Source organism: Orbicella faveolata, unplaced genomic scaffold (assembly GCF_042242905.1).
Source record: "Orbicella faveolata isolate gen_17 unplaced genomic scaffold, um_ofav_v1 contig_3, whole genome shotgun sequence".
Classification (NCBI taxonomy): Eukaryota; Metazoa; Cnidaria; class Anthozoa; order Scleractinia; family Merulinidae; genus Orbicella; species Orbicella faveolata.
Genome location: NW_028301558.1, coordinates 16,571,911 through 16,592,638, shown reverse-complemented (window position 1 = coordinate 16,592,638; position 20,728 = coordinate 16,571,911). Strand labels below are relative to the sequence as shown.

Below are 20,728 nucleotides of genomic sequence, written 5' to 3'. Positions count from 1 at the left end.
AAATGGCGACTTCCAGTCAACTTGTACCATAATGTACCTTTTCCGACGAACCCATTTGACAAGAATATGCTAACGCGAACGTTATTCTCCCGGCTTATCTTTGTCAACAAATTTCATGGACATTCCCGATGGAGTTCAAGCTCTTGTTTTTTCTTTCCGGGGCAAGGAGCGCAGTCTGTTGGAATGTGCAAATGCTTAGTAACACAGAGTAAGGTATTGCAGCTTTTTGAGAACGCTAGCAAGATTTTGGGTTACGATTTACTGAGCTTATGCTTGAATGGGCCCGTGGAACAGTTGAATAAGACGGTGAACTGTCAACCTGCAATTGTTGTGGCCTCTCTTGCAGCTCTTCAGGAACAAAAGGTCAATGGTGCCAAGGTATACATTTTTCCCGCTAAAAAGTGATGAAATGAGAAATGCAATGAAAGAGTGAAATTAGCCATAAAACATTGTATTATTCTCACACTTTGACTGGTTTTTACTTATGATCTATTGGGGTACAGATGCTTAGTAACATCAACGTGTCTATTATATACATGTAAAACAAATAGGACATGTACCTTCCTTGTTGCCCTACATCTGTTCTGTAATAGATCACTGACACAGTGGACGTCAATATGTGGAAAGAACATTTTGATACACTCGGCTAGCTATCGCCTTGTGTCCCACTTTTTCTCGTACCACATTTTTGACGTCTTCTGCAATCTATTACTGAACAGATGCACAGTAACATAGGGTCTATTAATTTGTTGATTATCAAATGTGGTCTGGCAAGAGTTGTAGATCTACAGATAGAGGTCATTCATTTTAAGTCCCGTAAACGGACACTTGAAAGGAATTGGGCCTGAATTTGAGAGATTCTTATAAGCATTTGTAAACTGTATCACTGCTTTTTGTTGCAGTGGGACTGTTAATGCTTATGTTAATGCTGGCTGCAAGTATGGTTTGTTCTTTAATGACAAAGGGCCAGTCTTAGTACTGCAATATACAGTACTATGCACAGGCAGTGATCACTATTATCGTGGCATTACACAAGCAGCAATAATTAACACAAAATAAAATTAGACAAAACAAATTTGTTGGTATTTCTGCACTCCCAATGTTTATTGTAAGCTGGGCAAGCTCCCATTGGCAGCTGCAGAATTATTCTTGTAAGTGGTCAGCTCTAGTTACAGACAGCTTTTTCGCATCCCGAGGGTGTTCGCTTACGAGTGCATCCACTGTATAATATAATTATGTGTTTCTGTAGAGTTGTGGAAACATGGCTTTTAATGAGTATTTTGCAAGTATTTTCGAAAACAAAGCCTTGATAATTATAAGCTTATTATATACAAAAATATCCACTTGAAGTACACTTTCTTCTTCAACAGCGATATCCCAAAGTATATAATTCAGCTGTTGTTCTGTTGTTAAAGAGCTATCAGATCATGTTAAGGGTTAAACACAGATAACTCTTATACAGTGGCTAAGTGGTTATTTTTTTTTTTACAGTAAAATCAGGTTGTCACCTATTTTGGGGTGGTCACCATGTGAAAGGAAATGACCATTTTTTCAGAAAGTCATAATTATCAGTGTAAGAAAAAAATAGTTAATAAGTTTATTTCTGCAACAGTGCAGCCTAATTGATAAATGATTTTTCACACACCTGATACAGGTCCTTGATTGGCCAGATAACCTTGACGTGCAAACAGTTACTGCTGGCTTTAGTGTTGGAGAGTTATCAGCCTTGATATTTTCTGGAGCTCTTTCATTTGAAGATGGTAGGGCTTTCATGATCATTGATATTGATTACAGTCCAACTTCTATTAAGCGGCTACTTTTTAAGCACCACCCCTTAATAAGTGGCCAGTTATCAAAGTCCAGAAATTGTTATCAGTAAAATACTGTGCTGTTAATATAACCCTTATTAACTGGCCACCTCTGTTAAGCACCCATGACCACCCTATTGGTCGTCCTGATGAGGGTTGTCCATAAAATTGTCTTTACCCCTATTAAGCGGCCACCTAAAATTTAATGCCCATAGTTTGGCTTTGCTTTGAAAAAGGTGATGACAGGAAAGAGTCCGAAAAAGAAAGTCAAAACAGATAAAAACTTTTAAGCACACTTTAATTATGACTGTCTTGATGTGATTCCATGTTCACTAAGCAATCAACCAGTTGGGACAAAATACTTGAGGTACACTGATCTCGGTGTAGAGCACCTGAAATTGTTGTCTCTGAAGACAGGTGCATCAGGAAAACAGTGATAGGCCTTAAATGTATGAGCAGCAGCACAAGCCTTGAAGCATGTTTGTATTTGAATAAATTGCTATTCCTACTAAGCCTCATGCTAATTCCTGATGAACCCTTACTAACTGGCTGCAGCCACTCCCCATTTCCTTAGGAGTGGCCGCTTAATAGGGGCCCTGCTGTAATTCTGCAGACAATCCTGCATAGATGATTCAAGAGGGTTTCATGACCAAAATGCTTTGAATGTAATATCTGTTTCTTTTAAGCTTCAAGTTGAAAATGATCGTTTACTGGTGACTGAAATTTTGAATCAATAGTTGATTGTAATACTTCATATAGATTTCTCCAACTGTCAGTGATATCCCAACAGTTTCTTTTCTTCTTTTCATTTATTATTTTAAAAAAAATGGTTCCAGCATGAGTCTACATTGATTTAAATCAAAACCACCCTGGAATTAAAAAAAAATCAATCTGTTAATCATAGATGCTGGACATTGTAATGCAAAATGGTAAGGAAAGTTAAAGAGTTAGCTATCGCAAAAATGTTATATCCATGCAAAAAATTCATTGTGAAAAAGGAAAATTAAGATAATTCAAAGAATAATCAACAATGTCTTGGATATATAATTAAGGACCTCTGTTTTGAAACAGATTCTTTATGTCAAAGTTTTACACACTGTAGGGTAAACTTTCAGTGAGTAATCCAGAAAATCACAGTTTTGGTTCATAATTTCCTTTAACAATTTTGGCTTTTGAGACCTCCCTTCCCTTTTGAATTTCCAAAAAAATTCATTGGAGTTGTTATGGATAGTTTCTGAAACCACACCATCTTCTTTGTTCTAATCAGGTCTCAAAGTGGTTAAAATCCGTGCAGAGGCTATGCAGGAAGCTTCAGATCAAGTTCCGAGTGGGCTGGTGTCAATCATGGGCCATGCAGACCTGGATGTTCAGTTGCTATGTGATAATGCCAAAGAATGGTCCTATAGCAGAGGTACACAAGAGCCAGTAGCTTGTGTAGCTAATTATCTTTTCCCAGGGGGCTGGGTATTGGGAGGTGACAAGTCATCTGTGCAGTACATCCTGGAGTATGGAAAAGCTAAGGTGCGTCTTAGGTCTCTCTGACCCTTAAAGGCTTCATCCCCCCCCCCCCCCCCCCAACTAATCTCTCTCTCAATTACATCACCTCACTGAAGTATCATTACCCCCTGAGGAAGATTTGAGCCACTCACTTGACCCTTGATCCTCAGTTCTGTGTGTGCTCATTTGTGAGTCATAGTGGCTACCAGATATTTAGCAGTCCGAGTGAGCTGTCAGCTCTTATATAAAAGATCTCCAGTTTCTGCTTGTTTGTTTTTTGCAATAATCCAAGGTGGTTCTCTTTATTCCACATCTGAAGAGCAGTACTGAAGTTTTGATGTTTGATTTGAGAAAAAGATCTAACTTCCGGATTTTATGATATCCTCAGTATTTTTGCTTTTATATGATTCATCATGCTCTAGTGATATTAAGAAGCTTTTTCTGGACAAGAAGCACTTGGAAACTACTTATTTTATATAACCATCAAATTTGACTTGATTGAGTTTACAAATGTTTTCAATCGAAACATCTCTTTACGTTTTTAAACCATGGATTCATCTTATTAAGTATTTTCTTTTTTGAACTATATGACATAATCCTTAATTTTAATCAGCCTTGCAGAGATTATTACCCTTTCTATCAAATTTTAATGAAGAATCCCTTTCATTTTCACCTTACAGCATGGAATCAAGAGAGCTCACTTCATTCCTGTTAGTGGTGCATTTCATACAAAACTGATGGAGCCTGCACAAGAACCTCTCACAAGAGTGTTGGAGTCTGTAAACATACAAACACCTCGATGTACTGTGTACTCTGGAACAAGCTGTCAACCCTTCAATAACCCTGATCAGATAAAAAGGTAGACTTAATCAACGACAAAACTCCATTTAACAGTTTTGTGCTTGATTATCATGCCTTTGAACATAAGCAAGGCTGGAGTTGATTTAGTTGCGATACAAACCTTGCCACTTGTGAATTAATGTAGATTATTCTCATGATAAGTACATGTAGTTTTAATCTCCATCATCACAAGCCCAACCCAAACCTCGCTTTCACACAGAGGTTCTGTTACATTTCATGACAGAACTATAAAATGGTATATTGTCCAGCTGGTTAGTCCATTGACTCTTCCTTCATAGTTCCTGGAAGTATTCAATAGTTCCACCACCCTCCTAACCCCATTCATGTTACAAATTTGCAGCTATAACCAAGTGTTGACTTAAACTTCGAAACTCTGGGCTGAACATTGACTAGTAGTGTAAAGGGTGAATGCTTGACTCTTGTCTCTGAACATTGACTGGTAGTGTAAAGGGTGAATGCTTGACTCTTGTCTCTGACAAGATATTCATTTCCTGTCTATTCCCTCCACCCAGATGTATATTACAGCACTGAGAGACAATTTGGGCAGGTTTGGCAGGGGGCAAATGTTGTGTTAATTTTTGTGACATTAAATCACTGTAAATTGCAGATTGAAAACCAGGATAGGCATTTATTGCACATGAACAATAGAATATTAATTATTTGAAAATCACTATACTAAGATCGTTAATGCTGGCAATTGAATAATCAAAATGTCTAAAATAGAATTCTCCAAACAAGTTGCTTTGTGGTAACTAGTTATAGGTTATCTGCGACACCAAAGTGTTAACCATGTTTTTCTTTTTTTTAATTGATTTATCACTTTTCAGTGAAGCTAAATAATTACCCAGGACACCAGGAAGGTTTCCAAAAAGCTAAAATAAGAAGAATAAGTTATGCCCTAGACCTGTACTCTATAGATTGTAAAAGTTTGGCCAAAACATCAAACATACCGCAATATAAAATATATTTTGGTTGCCTGTTATCAAACCTCTTCAGTCACATATTGGTTTTGGATACCGTTAGGTTTGAGTTAAATAAACCTACACAAAATATTCATCCAAATACAATGACAATTTAAACTGTTTACTATATAGTTTTGTGTTGACTTGGAATAAATCCAATGATGTGATCATTTAAAATTCAAATCAAAGCAAATACAAGGGCCACTCAAAGAACATCTTGTTCTTCGACTTATCTGAAATTAGAATGCGATGATATTGCTTGTCAAATTTGAAAACAGTTAAGCCAAGCCAAGAATTGAATAAATCTCAGTTCCTGCACCATCAGTTTATTAAATTGTCTAATTAAGTTCACTGCGCTGCTAAAAGGAGTGCCCTTTGAACTTTTGCAGGTTGTTTTTGGAAAGATTGAAGGTCCCTGTCATCAGAACAGCATAAGAATTTACAGAAACAAAAAGCCACAAATAACTTCTCCAATGAATGGCTGTTTATAATAATTATAAACAGCCATTCATTTATTGTTTGCTTTGAATTTGCATTTTTGTAAGCTCCCATGACCTGAATACATTTCAGCATACACCAAGCATGAAATCAAAAACAAAGAAGCTTAAAATAACTATGAAAGGTCGATCATTTGTGACAATGCGATTGTTGCATGGTATTCTTGTATACTTTAACCCCTAGAACTGAATCTCTTTTGCTAATTTTCTTGTGTATTGCTGCGGTTTTTCGAATGTTGAAGGACAATATTTTTAGGGTTCCACATGGTGAGTCAAGCATGCATGTCAACGCCAAAGCATTTTGAGGTTTTGTGATACAGGGTTTGTGGTTTTATGATAATTGGTCCATCAGTTAAAAATTTGTTGTAACTCAAATTACAAACTTTCCCAGTATATCAGATGTACTTTTTCAGTGATAGATATAGCTATTAAGACATGATTGATCATTGCAGTTATTACACACAACTTTGGCAGTTGTGAAATTTAAGCGTGAAAAGATTCAGGCTTTAACGGGATTCGAACCAATGACCTCTGCAATACCGTTGCAGTGCTCTACTGGTCAATTAAATTTCACAATTGCTTAAGTTGTGTGTATATGATCTTTCCTGAGTGCAGTTGGATAATTAATATTTGTTTTTAATTTATCTCTCGCAGCTTGCTGGTAAGACAGTTGGTAGAGCCTGTTAACTGGATGAAAACAATGCAAAACATATTCAAAGGAAGGACAGCAAATAGCAAAATCTACGAAGTGGGACCTGGAAGACAGTTAAGAGCTATGATTTACCGCATTGACAGAACACTGCTGGATAATTTCACAAACCTTGAGACATGACACAACATTCTTCAAAACTCAGGATGGTAAAATTTTGAATTTACACCTTGTGCCTTACAGGAGAGAAGATATACATGCATCTCCTTCACTCTGGAACACCTAAGTTTGGTTGATTACATCAAGCTTAAAAAAAAAAGGAGAGAACAGGACATCAAGCTTTGGTACAAGCAGACTATGTTAACTTAAACTGAAGACGGATAATTTGGAGATCTATGTCAAGTTCTAGATGACGATATCAAGGCTGAACTGGGCAAGGCAATATTAATTTTCCATGGCCATATCAACAAAGGTGGAGAACCACAGTGCAAAAGACTAGCGGGAAAGCCAATACTTACTACTATTTACCAACTGAGATTATCTTCACTGATGGGTGATCTAAGATGTGGAATTCTTTCACAACCACTGCTTTGTAGAAGCCTTCAGGAGAACATACAACAATTTAAAGCATGCTCAAATGCTACTGCCAATTATTTGTGATATGTGATTGTTATGGAGAGTTCACTTGACTCGGAAGAAATTAAACCGAACTCTGCCTCAATGATATGGACAAAGGGCCAGTCCTGTCAGAGCTTGCATTGGTATTGGTGGCGTTCAGCTGTTAGTAGTAAATATCGTAAAATGCAATCAGCTTTCAAAAATGTATACTCTGGTAAACATTAGTTTCTTCTCTGTATTTATCTTGTAATTCTTTCCTGTTTTATACTTTACAGCATTTAGCTGCCAACAAAATCTTTGACAAATCTTCCTGTAGAGGAAACTTTTTCATCTTACCAGGGATCACCAAAATCAATATTTACAAAATGTTCAAACAAATGAAAGAATAATTTGAAGGTTTAAATTATTTAAGTGCATTATCACATTTTGCTTATCAGTGACAAATCCAGAATAAAGTGTTCAAAAGGGGTATTGTAAAAGCTCTCAGTGCAAAGATGTGACTTTTCTTGCTCAAGAGGGACAGTAGTTCACCTGAAGTACTATAATTTTATTTTTAATTAGCAATGTAAGAACAGAGTTAGGTTCTGTTACTGGCCATTGTTAGCCAGTTCCTCTTGGACAGAATAAAGTCGAGAAATGGAGGGTCAGAAATTAAACCTCCGTGTATGAAAATAGGCAGAACAGCTTTTTCATTATGAGGGTCAAGGGTGTAGTCATTTTAGCCCCAATGGAAACAACTTGAAACTCATCATGCATGTGCCCTGGCTTTTCAGTCAGTGTTTAGACATAAAATCAAGCAGTCCCTCTTAAAAGCCTGGCACGACACTTACTAGTGCCTTTTACCACCCAGGTATATCAAAGTGTACAGGGAAATTGTAAGGGCAATCCATAGCCTATTATAAAATCACATCACATCCTTTGGGAGACAGAAGACTCTGGGACACTTGGTCAAATTTTTGCTGAGATAGTATTGCAAAATTTTATCCAAGATCATGTGAGAATTTGATAATTAGGGTCAATCCAGATTAAGAATTTTTATTTTGCAAACATATCTGCCATGAATTCCAAGTTACAAGACTGGATGGTGATTTTCAACCCTCCCTGAGTGTCCATGTGTGTTCAACTCACTTCCTAGCAGCTATTGGCAAGTCAAGTCCATGTTTCAGATTACTAATAGTCAATCAAGCACTGTAAACTTATACTTTGACCTTGTCAAAGACCAGAGAGAGAGGCTTTCAAAGGTTCCATGACTGCTGTAGAGGAGCAATGGGTGTGTAGTGATTGAGTACAGCAACTGTGTATTGAGACAGCTATCTATTTTGAACCAATTACCCTTCGCAGCCTGCTAAAGAAGCTGCCCCTAATTGTGCACCACTTGACAAGGCAGTCCACAAAAAGTGCTCTAGAAGCTGGTGCAATTTGCTGTTCTCACTGATGTTCTTTAAAACAACCTTAATTTTTGCAGTCGCCAAATGAAGAACACACAACAAGTTAAAAATTCAAATTGCATAAATTTTATTCTTCAATAAATTAGTTTGAAACAATCCTGGCTATTATATGTAACATTTAACTGTCCTTGTTTTGAACAGTATTCTTATGGCACAATTATATTTATGAAGCCTTGCAATTCATCAAATCCAAGTTTTAACATCTCTGTACAGTGATATATAGTAGTGAATAAGCTTGCAATCCTAGAATAGACTCAGATGACTTTGAAAGGTACACAGATTTCTGGCACACAGAAGAACTAGAGCGACGAAAAAAACTGTGCGATATTGTTTAGGAAGTAGAAGAAAGGAAAAGCCTGAAGACTCAATAAATAATAAATTGTTTCAAACTTGGACACCATGAATTGCAAAGATAACTTTCAGCATCTGCTCTGCTATATATTAAAAATACATTCGAACAATCTTTGAGAATTAATTTAGTATGAAATCATCCAAACGTGAACTATGAATTAGAACCTATTACAATAACATATGATGCGCAATTTTTTTCAAAAAATTAACTTGGCGTCACTTGCTACGTGTCGGCAAAATTGATCTTATGTAGTTCTTTTCTATCTCAAATATTTTGATTCCTTTGAGAATCAACCAAGTTGAAAGTTTCTCATTTGTAGATTTCTTCAAATCAAAAAAATGTCATCCATTCGTTCCTCAACGCTGAACTACAAATTTTTCATTCCAAGACGCACTGATCCGAGAACAACTTGTTAACAAAACCATTAAACTACTGCCGTCTTTCTTACTGAGTTAAAAATAGAGAACAATCAACCCACAATTTTCTAGGCCATCAATTTAATTTTTTCTGGGCCATCGATTTTCAACTTCGATACCAACGCGAACAACTATTATAATTTAAAATTAACTTCACACACTAGCTACTGCAGAATATTGGCGTAACTATTAAATCTATTGAACGGAACATTTCCGCTGAATTCGGACATTCAGTTAAATTATCTCGTACTAATAAAGTGTGCCATTTCTGTGAAAGAATTAATTTAACAGTTGAGTTTTTTTCCAACTGAAACGAAACAGTCGTACCTTGGAATCACCAAGAAAATAGTTAAATTTCTCATTTACATCTTAAGCAAAATATTATAGCTAGTATTAGAAAGTCTTAGAAGAACATATTGAACGCTAAGAATATACATCTCTTTAACATATCTTAAAGTTGATATTTCGACAATGTCCTACGAGGAAAATTATTATATCGTACATGGACACACTAAATAATGTTCTTGAATAAAAATAACACATCTTTTTAGATTTTATTAGGCTGGGAAATAACGACTTCAAGTCGTTTGAAAGCTACTCTAGCTCTGTTTGACAGTGTAAAGACTAATACTAAAATCTAACTACAGTCTACCACTACAAATTGGAGTCCCAGCGCGCGCAAATTCGTCTAAAGTTATGCAAGCACTTTTCGACGCTTCAACCAAATTATCATTAGTTGATATTCGTTTTCGTTAGCAATTATCCGTTGCTTTTGGCAAAGTTTTTTTCAATCTAAATAATATTGTGAACATGACTTCTTTTTGTTCAAAAATAACAATACTTCCCCAGGGAAAACTTGTGTTCCGAAATCTAAGAGAGAGGTAATTTATTTTTTTCACAAAAACACAGCAATGTCGAAAAGCGTTTAGTATTTTTACTGTATCAAAAAGCAACTGTGATGTTTCCGGAAACGAAAAACAACGTTTTCACCCGTTGAAAGGCAAAAGGGAAAATTGCAATTCCTTCATTGAAAATTTACGTAACACAACAATTTCAAGAACTTGCTTTAACATTTCGAACAGTGTTAACAATACCATCGCTTAACAAAACAGGGCTGAAGCAAATTCCGAAAGCTTTTCCGCTGTTCAACAGAAAAATGAATGGTACATGAAGCTCCATTGAGAGCCTTCACACCTTTTCTTTTTCATTACATTCGCCGGCCTGTTTGAGCTCAGCGTCCAAATTAAATTATCTCTCAATCTTCAACTTTTCGCTGTCAAGGGAAAGCCTAAGACAAACAGTTAACTCTTTTGGTTGTTTCTTTCCCGAGAAACGCATTAAATAATCAAACAAAGCAGTGGCATTTAAATACAATATAAGCTTACAAGGTGTAAAAAAATATCGGTACGAACTCGAAGTTCGTCAACAATTTTTGCATCAAGTCGAGCAACATTTTCATAAATGGATTAAATAAATACTTTCCACAAACGCGTTCAAGGCTTCAAATATTATTCTCGAAAAGCGCCACCTATTTTTAATTTTATTTATCATCAAGCATATCCGCTTGATAAATTTGAACTGAATTGGCAGTGAACGAACGAAGACGTGTGTGTAGCGCGTGAAACAAACGAGCTGTTGAGCGTACTAAAATAAACCAAACTTGACTTAAAAGGAAAGTCCAATTCTTGGCAGATTGTAAGCGATAAATCAACTCTGGAAATCAAAGACAACTTGTTGAAGCAAAGAAACCACAAAAGTCCTACCGAAAAAGGAAAAGATCGATTTGTAAAAATAACTGATTTCTGAAGGCATGCAAATTTTGTTGACACCATATTCGGACACGATAAATTCAGAAATACAACTTTGAATTACTCGTCGAATTTATCCAGTATATTTAATCTCAAGGTTTACGAGTCCTATATCATAAAATCTACTTCACACGAGTGTGGAAACACAACTACACTACGTCTTCGTTTCTTATTAGTTTTTAGAACACTTGTATACGATTGTTGCCAAAATCTACAACAATTATTGATCCTTCGTTGCTTACGCAGATACCTGAGGGACGATCGAGCTGACCAGGAGCACTGCCGTGTGTTCCAAACTTGCAGAGAAAGTTCCCGTTAGGTTGGAAGATCTGAATTCGATGGTTCTTTGAATCGGCAACAATGATGTTCCCCTCCTGGTCCACTGCGACTCCTTGGGGGCGTAGGAACTCGGTGTTCTTGCTTCCCTCCACTCCTAGGAACCATGCGTGCTGAAAATCGGCCCTGATCACGAGCAAGCGGTGGTTGTTGAAGTCGGTGACAATCATATGGCCTTCATGATTAAACGCAACGCCACGAGGAGAGTCAAACTCTTTCCAGTGGATGCCTTCGAAGCCGAACTTGCCAAGGAACTTGCCCTCGCGGTTGAAGAGCTGGACACGGTGGTTGCGTGTGTCCGAAACTAGAATGTTGCCCTCATTGCTGCAAGCCACGTCCCAGGGATAGCTGAACTGGCCGTTCTTGCACCCTTTCTCGCCGAATTTCAGAATGAAAGTTCCATCGGCGTTGAAGACTTGAATACGATGGTTGTCTTTATCGGCAACGATAATTCGCCCATCATTGTCACAAGTTACCCCTGCCGGCCGATCGAACTGTCCATTTCTGGAGCCTGCAGATCCGAACTTGAGACGAAAATTCCCGTAGCAATCGAAGACTTGAATACGGTTATTGCTGCGATCGGCCACAATAACATTGCCATCTTCATCACAGCAAACGCCCCACGGGCGACAAAGTTCACCGTCCGCTTCGCCTTCTGAGCCAAAAAACCGAACCACTGGCCCCACGCCAGAGTAATTGCGACCCTTAATAACAGCGACTTTGAACGGGGAGTCATTGATGTGGCGACCACGAATTGTTACTGAAACAACATGTTCTCCAGTCACTTGAGGGCGGTAAGAAACTGTGTAAGTTCCATTTTGCCGATCGCTAACCTCAGCTCGGTAGAAGATCCCATCGGGACCTTGCACTAAGACGCGCAAGGGGTCACCACCGATACAACGGTTTTCGCCTTGATGGTCTTTGGCTTGCACTATAAACATTGCGACTTTGCCGCGAATACCGCGTCTTAATCCATCCCCAGTGGCACAGGAATAGGGAGCAAAAGCGCTGCTACTAACAATCCCCAGAGAACTAATAGCCGTTTGCAATGCCTGATCGGGAGGAGTGAATAATATGGCGTCATCTTCGTGGGGTTGTAGCAGGCCACGCTTGGCCCTCAGTTCGTTTAGAGTTTCTGATAAACGGTTCTTAATAACGAGCAATTCCGGGTCCGTGCTCAGTTCTGCCGATCTCTCTGATGACTCGCAAACGCTCAACACTTTACTTAGGCTAGTCTTAAGTTCATCAATCTGTAAATGAAGCGATTTACCTTTAATTTGGCGCACTTTCTCCACGCGTCGTAAGAGCTCGCGCTCTCGCTCTTCCAGGGCAGCCATGTGTCTTCGTACCGTTTGCCGGATTTCGTTTGAAACCGTCTGTGCTCTGTATTCCACTTGCTCGGCTATCGCTTGAGAAGAGTTGACGGATTCTTCCAGTTTACAAATCTCCAGTTTGGCATCAGTGATCAACTTTCCCACGATCACCTTAGTGGATTCGACGGCCTCGCGAAGGTACTGGAAACTATGGCCTCGATGTTCATGGAAAGTGCATTCGCTGCACACAGGAGTGAAGCAAGTCTCACAATACAGCCGTAAAAATTCATTTTCATGTTTTCCACAACGAATCAAGTCATCAGAAGCAGTTTTCTCGGCCATCGTTGCTAGTGGCGAGATTGAAGTTACTGGTGAAGCCGCTAATGTGCCAGTGGCGCTGGTTGTTTTGCTTTGCATCATTGCGGCTTCTTCGATAAAGGAAATGATTCGGTGATCCTTGGTGATTCGTACTCGCTGGTGAGCACGTACACAGTTATCACATAGATATTCACTACAGTCCTTACAATGTGCCGTAACCATTGATCCCTCACTGCAATTGCTACAATCGCGTATCACTGCTCGGATCAAGCTGCTTGTTTCGATGTTTCCCTGGCTCGGCACTAACACATCGAGAATATTATGGCTGAATATGTTCGTAGGTAAACCGTCGATCCCGGCCTCTGAAAGCGGAACGTTCAGCCGACACTTTGGACATTTCAAGCGGCCGCCTTCCACGGCTAACGTAAGACAGTTCTTACAAAAAGTATGTAAACACGGGAGAACTTTTGGATCATCGATGCCGTTATGACATGCACATTGTGGACAAGGCATCTTGTTCAGCCCAGCTAACTTATCCAAGCCTTCGGCCATTTTAGCGTTGCAGAATAATCGCATTGAACCTGAGAAACTGGGCGCAAGCCACAGTAAGGTACTGTGTTCTTGGCGATCTATGCGAAGGAATGAATTTCGTTGTGCGAGCACATGTGATCGACTCTCTATGATTCACTACTGTGTGATCATTCGCTGCGTCACTTGCATCCACACACGGCTCCTTTGAGCTGCGAGCCGCTTTTGTTTCGTTTTGAAAACCGCCAATCACAGAGCGTTTTTTCTGACTAGAAGGCGTGGCGCGAAAAGGAACTCACATGGCCATTTCATTCTAACGCTACTTACCTGTCAATCAAAATCCCAGTTAACATGATCACTGGCCAATCAGGCGTGCGTATTTACGAAGCCTGCCGGCTGTAAATTACCGAGAACACAAGCATGTTACATCCAATTTTATGTAATTTCAAACAATAGAGAGAGGTCCGTAACAACACAACGTGACATGCATTGCGATCAACTTTCCTTCAATCGCGGAGGAGTCAACACGTCCTACTCATTCTAGAAAGTGTCAACCTCCCCGGCTTTTCAACTTCTCTTTTTTTTTATGAAATCCGCCTCTACTCAATGTGGGGGCAGAGGGCTGTATTGCGAAAGGGAAACTAATTAGATCTGACACCATGATTCGTCAAGCATGTCATGTCACACAAAACAAAACACCAATGCATTCGCCAATTAGTCAGAGAAAAGAGATCAAATGTAGTTGTTACATGCTCAAGATTCTGGCAAGAAGCCATGCATTTCTCAATCGCTTCCGATCTAAACAATTCTGCGGTTTCCTGTTGTTATGGGCCAACGATTAAAGCGAAGAAGTTTTTTCGTTTTTCATCCATCGCTGCCGTGTGAGTTTTTTATTCCTTTGCGTACCTATGCAAATGTTCGGCGTTTTGTCACCTCTTGGATACACACAGGGACAAAAAGGCGCTACCTTGACATTTTACATGTTCCATCGATGCACTCAAGGTCATCGGGACGCCATCATGTTGTTCGCACATAAAACGCATTTTGACCATGTTTACATCTCACATTTGTGACCTTTTGATATCGACTTTCAATCACTTTTTTCAACGATCGCTGCTCGAACGTATAAAAAAACCACACAGGTAGATAACAGGTAAACATATATGATAATAGAACTATCCATGTAATCACTTTACCACTCTAAAAGAGATTCACTCTTTTATCCAATGAAATGCGCTCGATCAACAATTACTGCATTATGGCATTGTTCTCCACGTGTTGTGTGTATTTTAAAAGCTCTTTCGGCAGTGCTTGGATATTGAACACCGGAAGTTCCGACGTGACGTTCCAAAATCACGTCGATCATTGTGGTTATTAGATTTGGGAAACTGTTGCGATAAGACCCATATTTTAACTTTTCACTCTAACGACAAAACGTTGGCTAATTTGTAAGAAGAAAGTACTCGTCTAAAAGCAGTTATCTTTGATATTGTAATCAGCGTATCATACAATGTGCCGATATCAACTGGTGTTTTGGCGGAAATGCTTTCGGCGCGTTTTGTGACAGTTTTTCAGGGGATTTCTACACTTCTAACCGCATTGCTGGAAAAACTAAAAAAAAATCACACCCACACACAGCTTGCGCTAAAAAAAAAGCACAAGGTCAGCTCTTTTATCCGCGGCATGGCGGATCTTAACCTTCATATCTTACCTTCTAATGTGTTATGCCAAAACGATAACAATTTTCCAGTCTTAGACTGGTCAGTGATAATTCCCCGCCAGATATGTTGTCAGTATTCACAAAACCTTCTTCTCCTGTCGCCTTTCGTGCGCAAATTGTTTAGTTTTGTTTTACAAAACTAAAGAAAATAAACAATTTTTCGAATCTACACGCCATAGTGCTGTGTGTTTTTCTTTTCTAGATAAAACAAATAATACCAGATAACTGTAGGACCTGGAGCAAAATCGGCTTATGTTAATGACTACAAGAGAAACGATAAGCTCGCTGTTGCCATGCATGTTATGGTCGTTGTGGAACTTGTACCAGATCCTTCGGCCAAAGTAAACTGTGATAATTGTGACTGATGAGCCAAATTAGTGGCTAATTTAAAGGAAACGGTTAGTTTAGGCACTGGCCTGAAAGGCTGCCGAAAATTTAGACATACCTTCGCGCCAAAAAGAAAAAAGAAAAGTTGCAACCGGGATTGGATCGTCTCGGAAAGAAATCTAACAAGAGATTTTGTACAATGACAATTCTGTCATAATATAAACATAACGTAAATTTCCGTGAGTGATCAATATTCCTATATAGGTTCTGCTCAGTAGCGTTCCTGTTTCATTGTTACGCTTTTTTTTGCGATTAGCACAATCTAACCTGACAGGAAATCCAGTTTTCACGTCGTGAAGTAAGATAAAAGGAAACAGACATGCAATAAGGTTACGTTATTGACCTGTGGAACTTCAATTAAACCTGACATTATTCTGTAGTTCACTGTGCCAAAAAGATATTAGTACCGCCTGCTTTTCTTAAAAGATATACTTACGGGTGAGTGAGTATTCTTGTTTGGACTTCTTCCTCGGAAATTTTGAAACTATTAAAAACAAATGAAGCGGTAAGTTAATTTTCAGTACTTTGAAAGTTTTATTCGATTTTCACCTAACACTATTTACTATAAAATGGAAAAGAGGGAAAAATAACAAGTTTTAAGCGAGTCCTTCACTAAGCCAATTAATGAGAATAATGTCAAAACGTAACATGACTTTACTTGACTCAGAGCAGATTCAGAGGCAGGTAAAGTAAATTAAAATGCAGATCAAACACCGATTGAGACAAGTACGTCTTCCGTGGACGTATGGTAATTGTCCTCAAATTGTTTGTTTTGATTTATGGCCAAAACTAAGAAAGAACAATATAAAGCAAACCCCTTTGTTCAAATAATCGTCGCCCTTTGTTTTCGCGAGTGTTATTTTTTTGTTTACACTCACGCCTATTTCCGCCAGGTAAAGAAACCAGTTCAAAATCCCGAAAGCCGTCAGCCGTGTTTAAGTCGCTTTGGGGATTCGCCAAGACTTATTTCAGCTGTTTACATATCCGGCCCCTTGTAAACACTGTTCAGGACAGTAAGTAACACAAGAAGTTAATAACATGTATATATGTACTAGCCAGAGTTCGCTTATAAAGACGACAAACACCCGCAAGAATGCATAGCTTTCGCCTGGTCCTCTTTCAGATAAATCACCCAAGAAAGGTTATCGAGGAAACAATTTTCGGTAATACTGTTGTCATGTTTGGAAAACTTAAAAGCCATTTGGATTTTGGTAATAAAGCAAGTTTTTATTTATCTTTGCAGCTAGGGTTTTAAGGGTTCGTGGACAACATACGAAGAAAACATCACCCAGTTTTGGTTTTCGTCCAACGCAGGGAGAGTCAGGTTTTCAGATATAAGGCCCAGTTCAGACGTCGTGCTTCTGCCGTGCCGAACTAAATTGCAATTTGGTTCGACTGTAGCACGGCAGGAAATCAACTCTGATTCAGACGTCGTGCCAGAGTCGAATCAAATCCAGGGTATACTGAAGCCTCGTAACAATTCTCCTCCTAACTCCCCGAGGGAACGAAATCTCGCCAAAACACACTGACAAAATTTATGAATTTAGTTTGGCGCGACAGAAGCACGACGTTTGAATCGCTGCCGTGCCAGAGTCGTGTAGCACGGCAGAGCTTGTCGAACTTAATTGCTTGCCGAACTTAATTCAAAAGTTTGATTCAGACGCCGTGCTTCTGCCGTGCTTTTGTCGAACTTAATTCCTGAATTTAATTCGGCACGGCAGAAGCACGACGTCTGAACTGGGCCTAAGAGATCTTTCCTTTACAGCTAGGATCATCTCGGCATCTGCGACGTGACGTGAATTTTTTTTCCGCGCACAAATCCAAATTATAGTTGTCTCTTTGGTTTAATCGCGCTGATTTCTTTATAGAGGGTTGTTTCTGCCCGCAGATCCTCAATTTATAGGCAAAGTTTCCTGGTTGTAGAGACAAAATAGAGGGTCTTTGGACAAACTAGGTCGATGTAGAAACATGAGACAGTCATAAACAGTACTAACGGATACTGCAGATCATTAGGTCATTCAATGTATCTTTGCGGCTCGAGGTTTTGAAACATCTTTTTCCTCGAATAGTAAAGTTAATTAGGGGTTGCTGTCTGTGAATTTATTTTTGGTGTTGCCGAAAATAGTCCAGGAGAACATCGCCAAGTTCCTCAATGAGCCGTTTACATCAACATCCGGTCTCGAGTACTGAACACAAGAGACGAAGACAATCACTGCTGGGCGCTTGATGGAAGTGCTAAGCACTGCTGGTTTTAGTTTACATTACCACTGAATAAATATCGTAGTAAACAAAGCTCCGTGCGGCCATATATCACAGTACTTATGAAAAACAGGAACTAGCAAAACCGTCGACCAAAAAAATAGTGGTAAATACTTCTCTAAGAAGTCAGACTGCCTCTCACCGAAATGTTTATACCGTTTTGTACCGTTTACTGAAAAGAAATTGATTGTTATTCAGGTTAAAATTAATGAACCAAACCCTGCTTGTACAAGCTTGAATATTTTTTCCAGGTGATCTTTTGTTTTCATGTCGAATTCGATTAATGTTTGCGAATTTTTGCAAGTCAAAACAAAAGAAAACAATGGCGAACAGACATAACTGATTAAATTTACCACTTTGTATTTTACTAATACCTGCTGCAGCAGGATAACAATATAGAGTAATGTAATAACAATAACATGGTACAAACTAACTGTATTTCGACAACAAATAAGGCCACATACAAAATAAGCACAAAACTATAAATGCTAGTAGCGCAGGCAACAGCTTCACAGTTAAGAACACGAATGGGTTTATCAGAGAACGCGCGCGAATTTCAGTATATGAACAGCTTTCCTTATTAGTCGCACAGCCCATCAGTTTAAACTAATCCCTCATCTTACTTAGATCATTCACGTGAGTGCAAACTTTCGAGAGATTCCATAAATATTCACTACACGATCACACAAAATCCCAAGATAACATGGTCTTTACAAGGGATCAAGAGATTTCTCTCGACAAGCACTTCATCTAACCTGAACTAAAACTGCTGAGCAAAGAGAAGGAAATACAACTTACTGTTGTACATAAGCTGTGAGACGCGCCGGTGTACATTGAGATAAACCAGGGCGCCTAAATGGATAAACTGTGAGCAAGCCTCTGCTTGGCAAGCTGTAAGGAGGTCAAGAGGAAGCAGGAAGTGGAAAGAAAAACTCGCGCGCACTCAAGCTCTCGCGCGCGCAAATGGGACAAAATCTCCCACGCGCGCGCGCGGTAGTCGTTCTGAACTGTTCGCTGTCGAGTAGCGGCTCATTGAAGCAATCGGCAGATAAAGGGAAAGTTAGGAATGTCCTAGGTGTATTTTTTTCTGTAGCTTGCGCATACATTACTGGCATAAGTTTCGTGCTTGCTCTGTCCTCTGTTCTACGACTTCTACGGCTGTCGTAAACGATACAGTTAGACTGTACTTTATTATATGACTGTGTCTCACAAGGACTGGGAACTACCGAATTCACGCATATGATTGGCTGAAATCGATATTGAAAGCGGTCCGGATTAAAATTTTCCCATTTAGACCGGCATCCAGACCGGTAATGTTTTGCGGTGAAAAAGTTGCAAACTAAAATGCAAAAAAAAAGTGACTGTTTTCTTCTAACAATATTTATTTATGGAAGTGCCAAAAAGCCTAATGAGAAAAAAAGAGTAAAGCGGACGAGCAAACTTTGGCAGAATTAAATTCAGCTCATCGCCGTTCGCAAGTAAAATGTCAGTTAGTACAAACCAGCTACATTAAACGAATTAAGTTGTTCTTGTTTGCCATATAATAAACATCTTATTAACCGAGCTCAGTCGGTCTGTATGGGAGAATCTTGACTTCGGTCGTTTGTACAGACCTCACTGCGTTCGGTCCCGTCTGTTCTTACGACCTCGGTCAAGATTCTCCCCCAAAAGACCTCTTGCTCGGTTTAATAATAAAAGTTAAGTAATATTATTACTTCCGCTACAAGTCTATATTGTTTTCTCTTGGTATTTGAACCAACGGACTACAAAAGAGGTTAACTAGAGAATTTGTTTAAAACGTGGCATCACCTCATGTAAAACACGCTTGTCGTATCATCACCTTGGAAATGCTCGTAATTCCCAGATTTTAGTATTTGGTAAATAATTCATTATTGCTCAATCATCGGCCATTGTCACTGGTGACCTTAGCAGTGGGCGGGCTTTCTCTTCTCTGAAAACAAAAGAGAGGTGTGTAAATGGGAAGAAGTCATTATTTTTTTTTCCATAACAGGTTGCTGATAGCTGTAAAAATGTTTTCGACAGATTTCAGTAAAAGCCTAGCACCTATGGTTACCAAGCGAATAAAGGTGCTTTCATTGTCACCATACAACTTTTAGGAGTTACCATGAAAAAGACCACACTGAATTCGCATGACCAGTTGTCAAAAAACGTGGCGATTCAATCGTAGCCTTGAAAACATATAAAGAAGTGTTTCCAATTATTTTTTATTATTTAAACAGAGAGCGTGGAGTGCATGCTTTTACAGTTGTACGTTGCTCTCCATGCATGAGTGAGTTTCAGGTTTTTTTTTAGAGAACTCAAAATGTTCAATATAAGCCAGAGATTCTACTGCCATCCTTAATCGCAGTTTCGCGAAGAATTGATTTGAAGATGGCGGCAGTGCATTTTTGTTTCACTCCGCCGCGTGCGACGAGCAAGTTGCTACTCAAGTCTTTATTTTACAGGTCATCAAATGTTTACTTTCTGCTCAGGGAAAAAACTTTGAAGAGGCTACGTCATGGTTTGCGCGCCTTAAAAGTTTAGAAAAGATGCATCAATTTTGCTGTCAGTTTCCCTTTAATTATACTTGCTCCTTTACGAATTTTTAATATCTCTTTGATGTTTTTCTATTTTAGTAATCTACTATTTTCAGGTTTTCTTCAATTTAAAGGTAATTTTGTACGTAGCCACTGAAATGACTTCAAACGTTTTATAATAGCCAGCATTTTTATATGACGGGAAAAATATTATTATCTTCGATCATTATCAGTTGCATCATCAGGAAACCAGTCTAGTTGACTGATCACAATGCAATCTTGTTCTCAGAGGCGGCGCTTCGGTTATCACCAAGAAAATAAGATCTTGAAAGCGAGTTAGCGTTAGTCACAATGGTTACGCTCTGTTACGCTCGTATGTTCGGAGACGTACCGTTATTGAACTTGAACGCATGC

General features: G+C 38.9%; 2 protein-coding genes across 2 annotated transcripts; one reads left to right on the top strand and one right to left on the bottom strand.

Annotated features, from left to right (window-relative positions):
• Positions 1-66: 66 nt before the first annotated feature.
• On the top strand, positions 67-7,564 carry LOC110060256 (malonyl-CoA-acyl carrier protein transacylase, mitochondrial-like). Its single transcript, XM_020767014.2, has 5 exons — positions 67-378; positions 1,655-1,760; positions 3,076-3,329; positions 3,986-4,164; positions 6,280-7,564. The coding sequence occupies exons 1-5, from the start codon at positions 67-69 to the stop codon at positions 6,455-6,457; spliced, it is 1,029 nt and encodes a 342-aa protein (XP_020622673.2). The 3' UTR covers positions 6,458-7,564.
• An 819-nt stretch (positions 7,565-8,383) lies between these two features.
• On the bottom strand, positions 8,384-18,687 carry LOC110060236 (E3 ubiquitin-protein ligase TRIM71-like). Its single transcript, XM_020766992.2, has 2 exons — positions 18,576-18,687; positions 8,384-16,002 (listed from the first exon to the last, which is right to left on the bottom strand). Exon 2 carries the CDS (start codon positions 13,457-13,459, stop codon positions 11,096-11,098), a length of 2,364 nt encoding a protein of 787 aa, XP_020622651.1. The 5' UTR covers positions 13,460-16,002; positions 18,576-18,687; the 3' UTR covers positions 8,384-11,095.
• Positions 18,688-20,728: the final 2,041 nt, after the last annotated feature.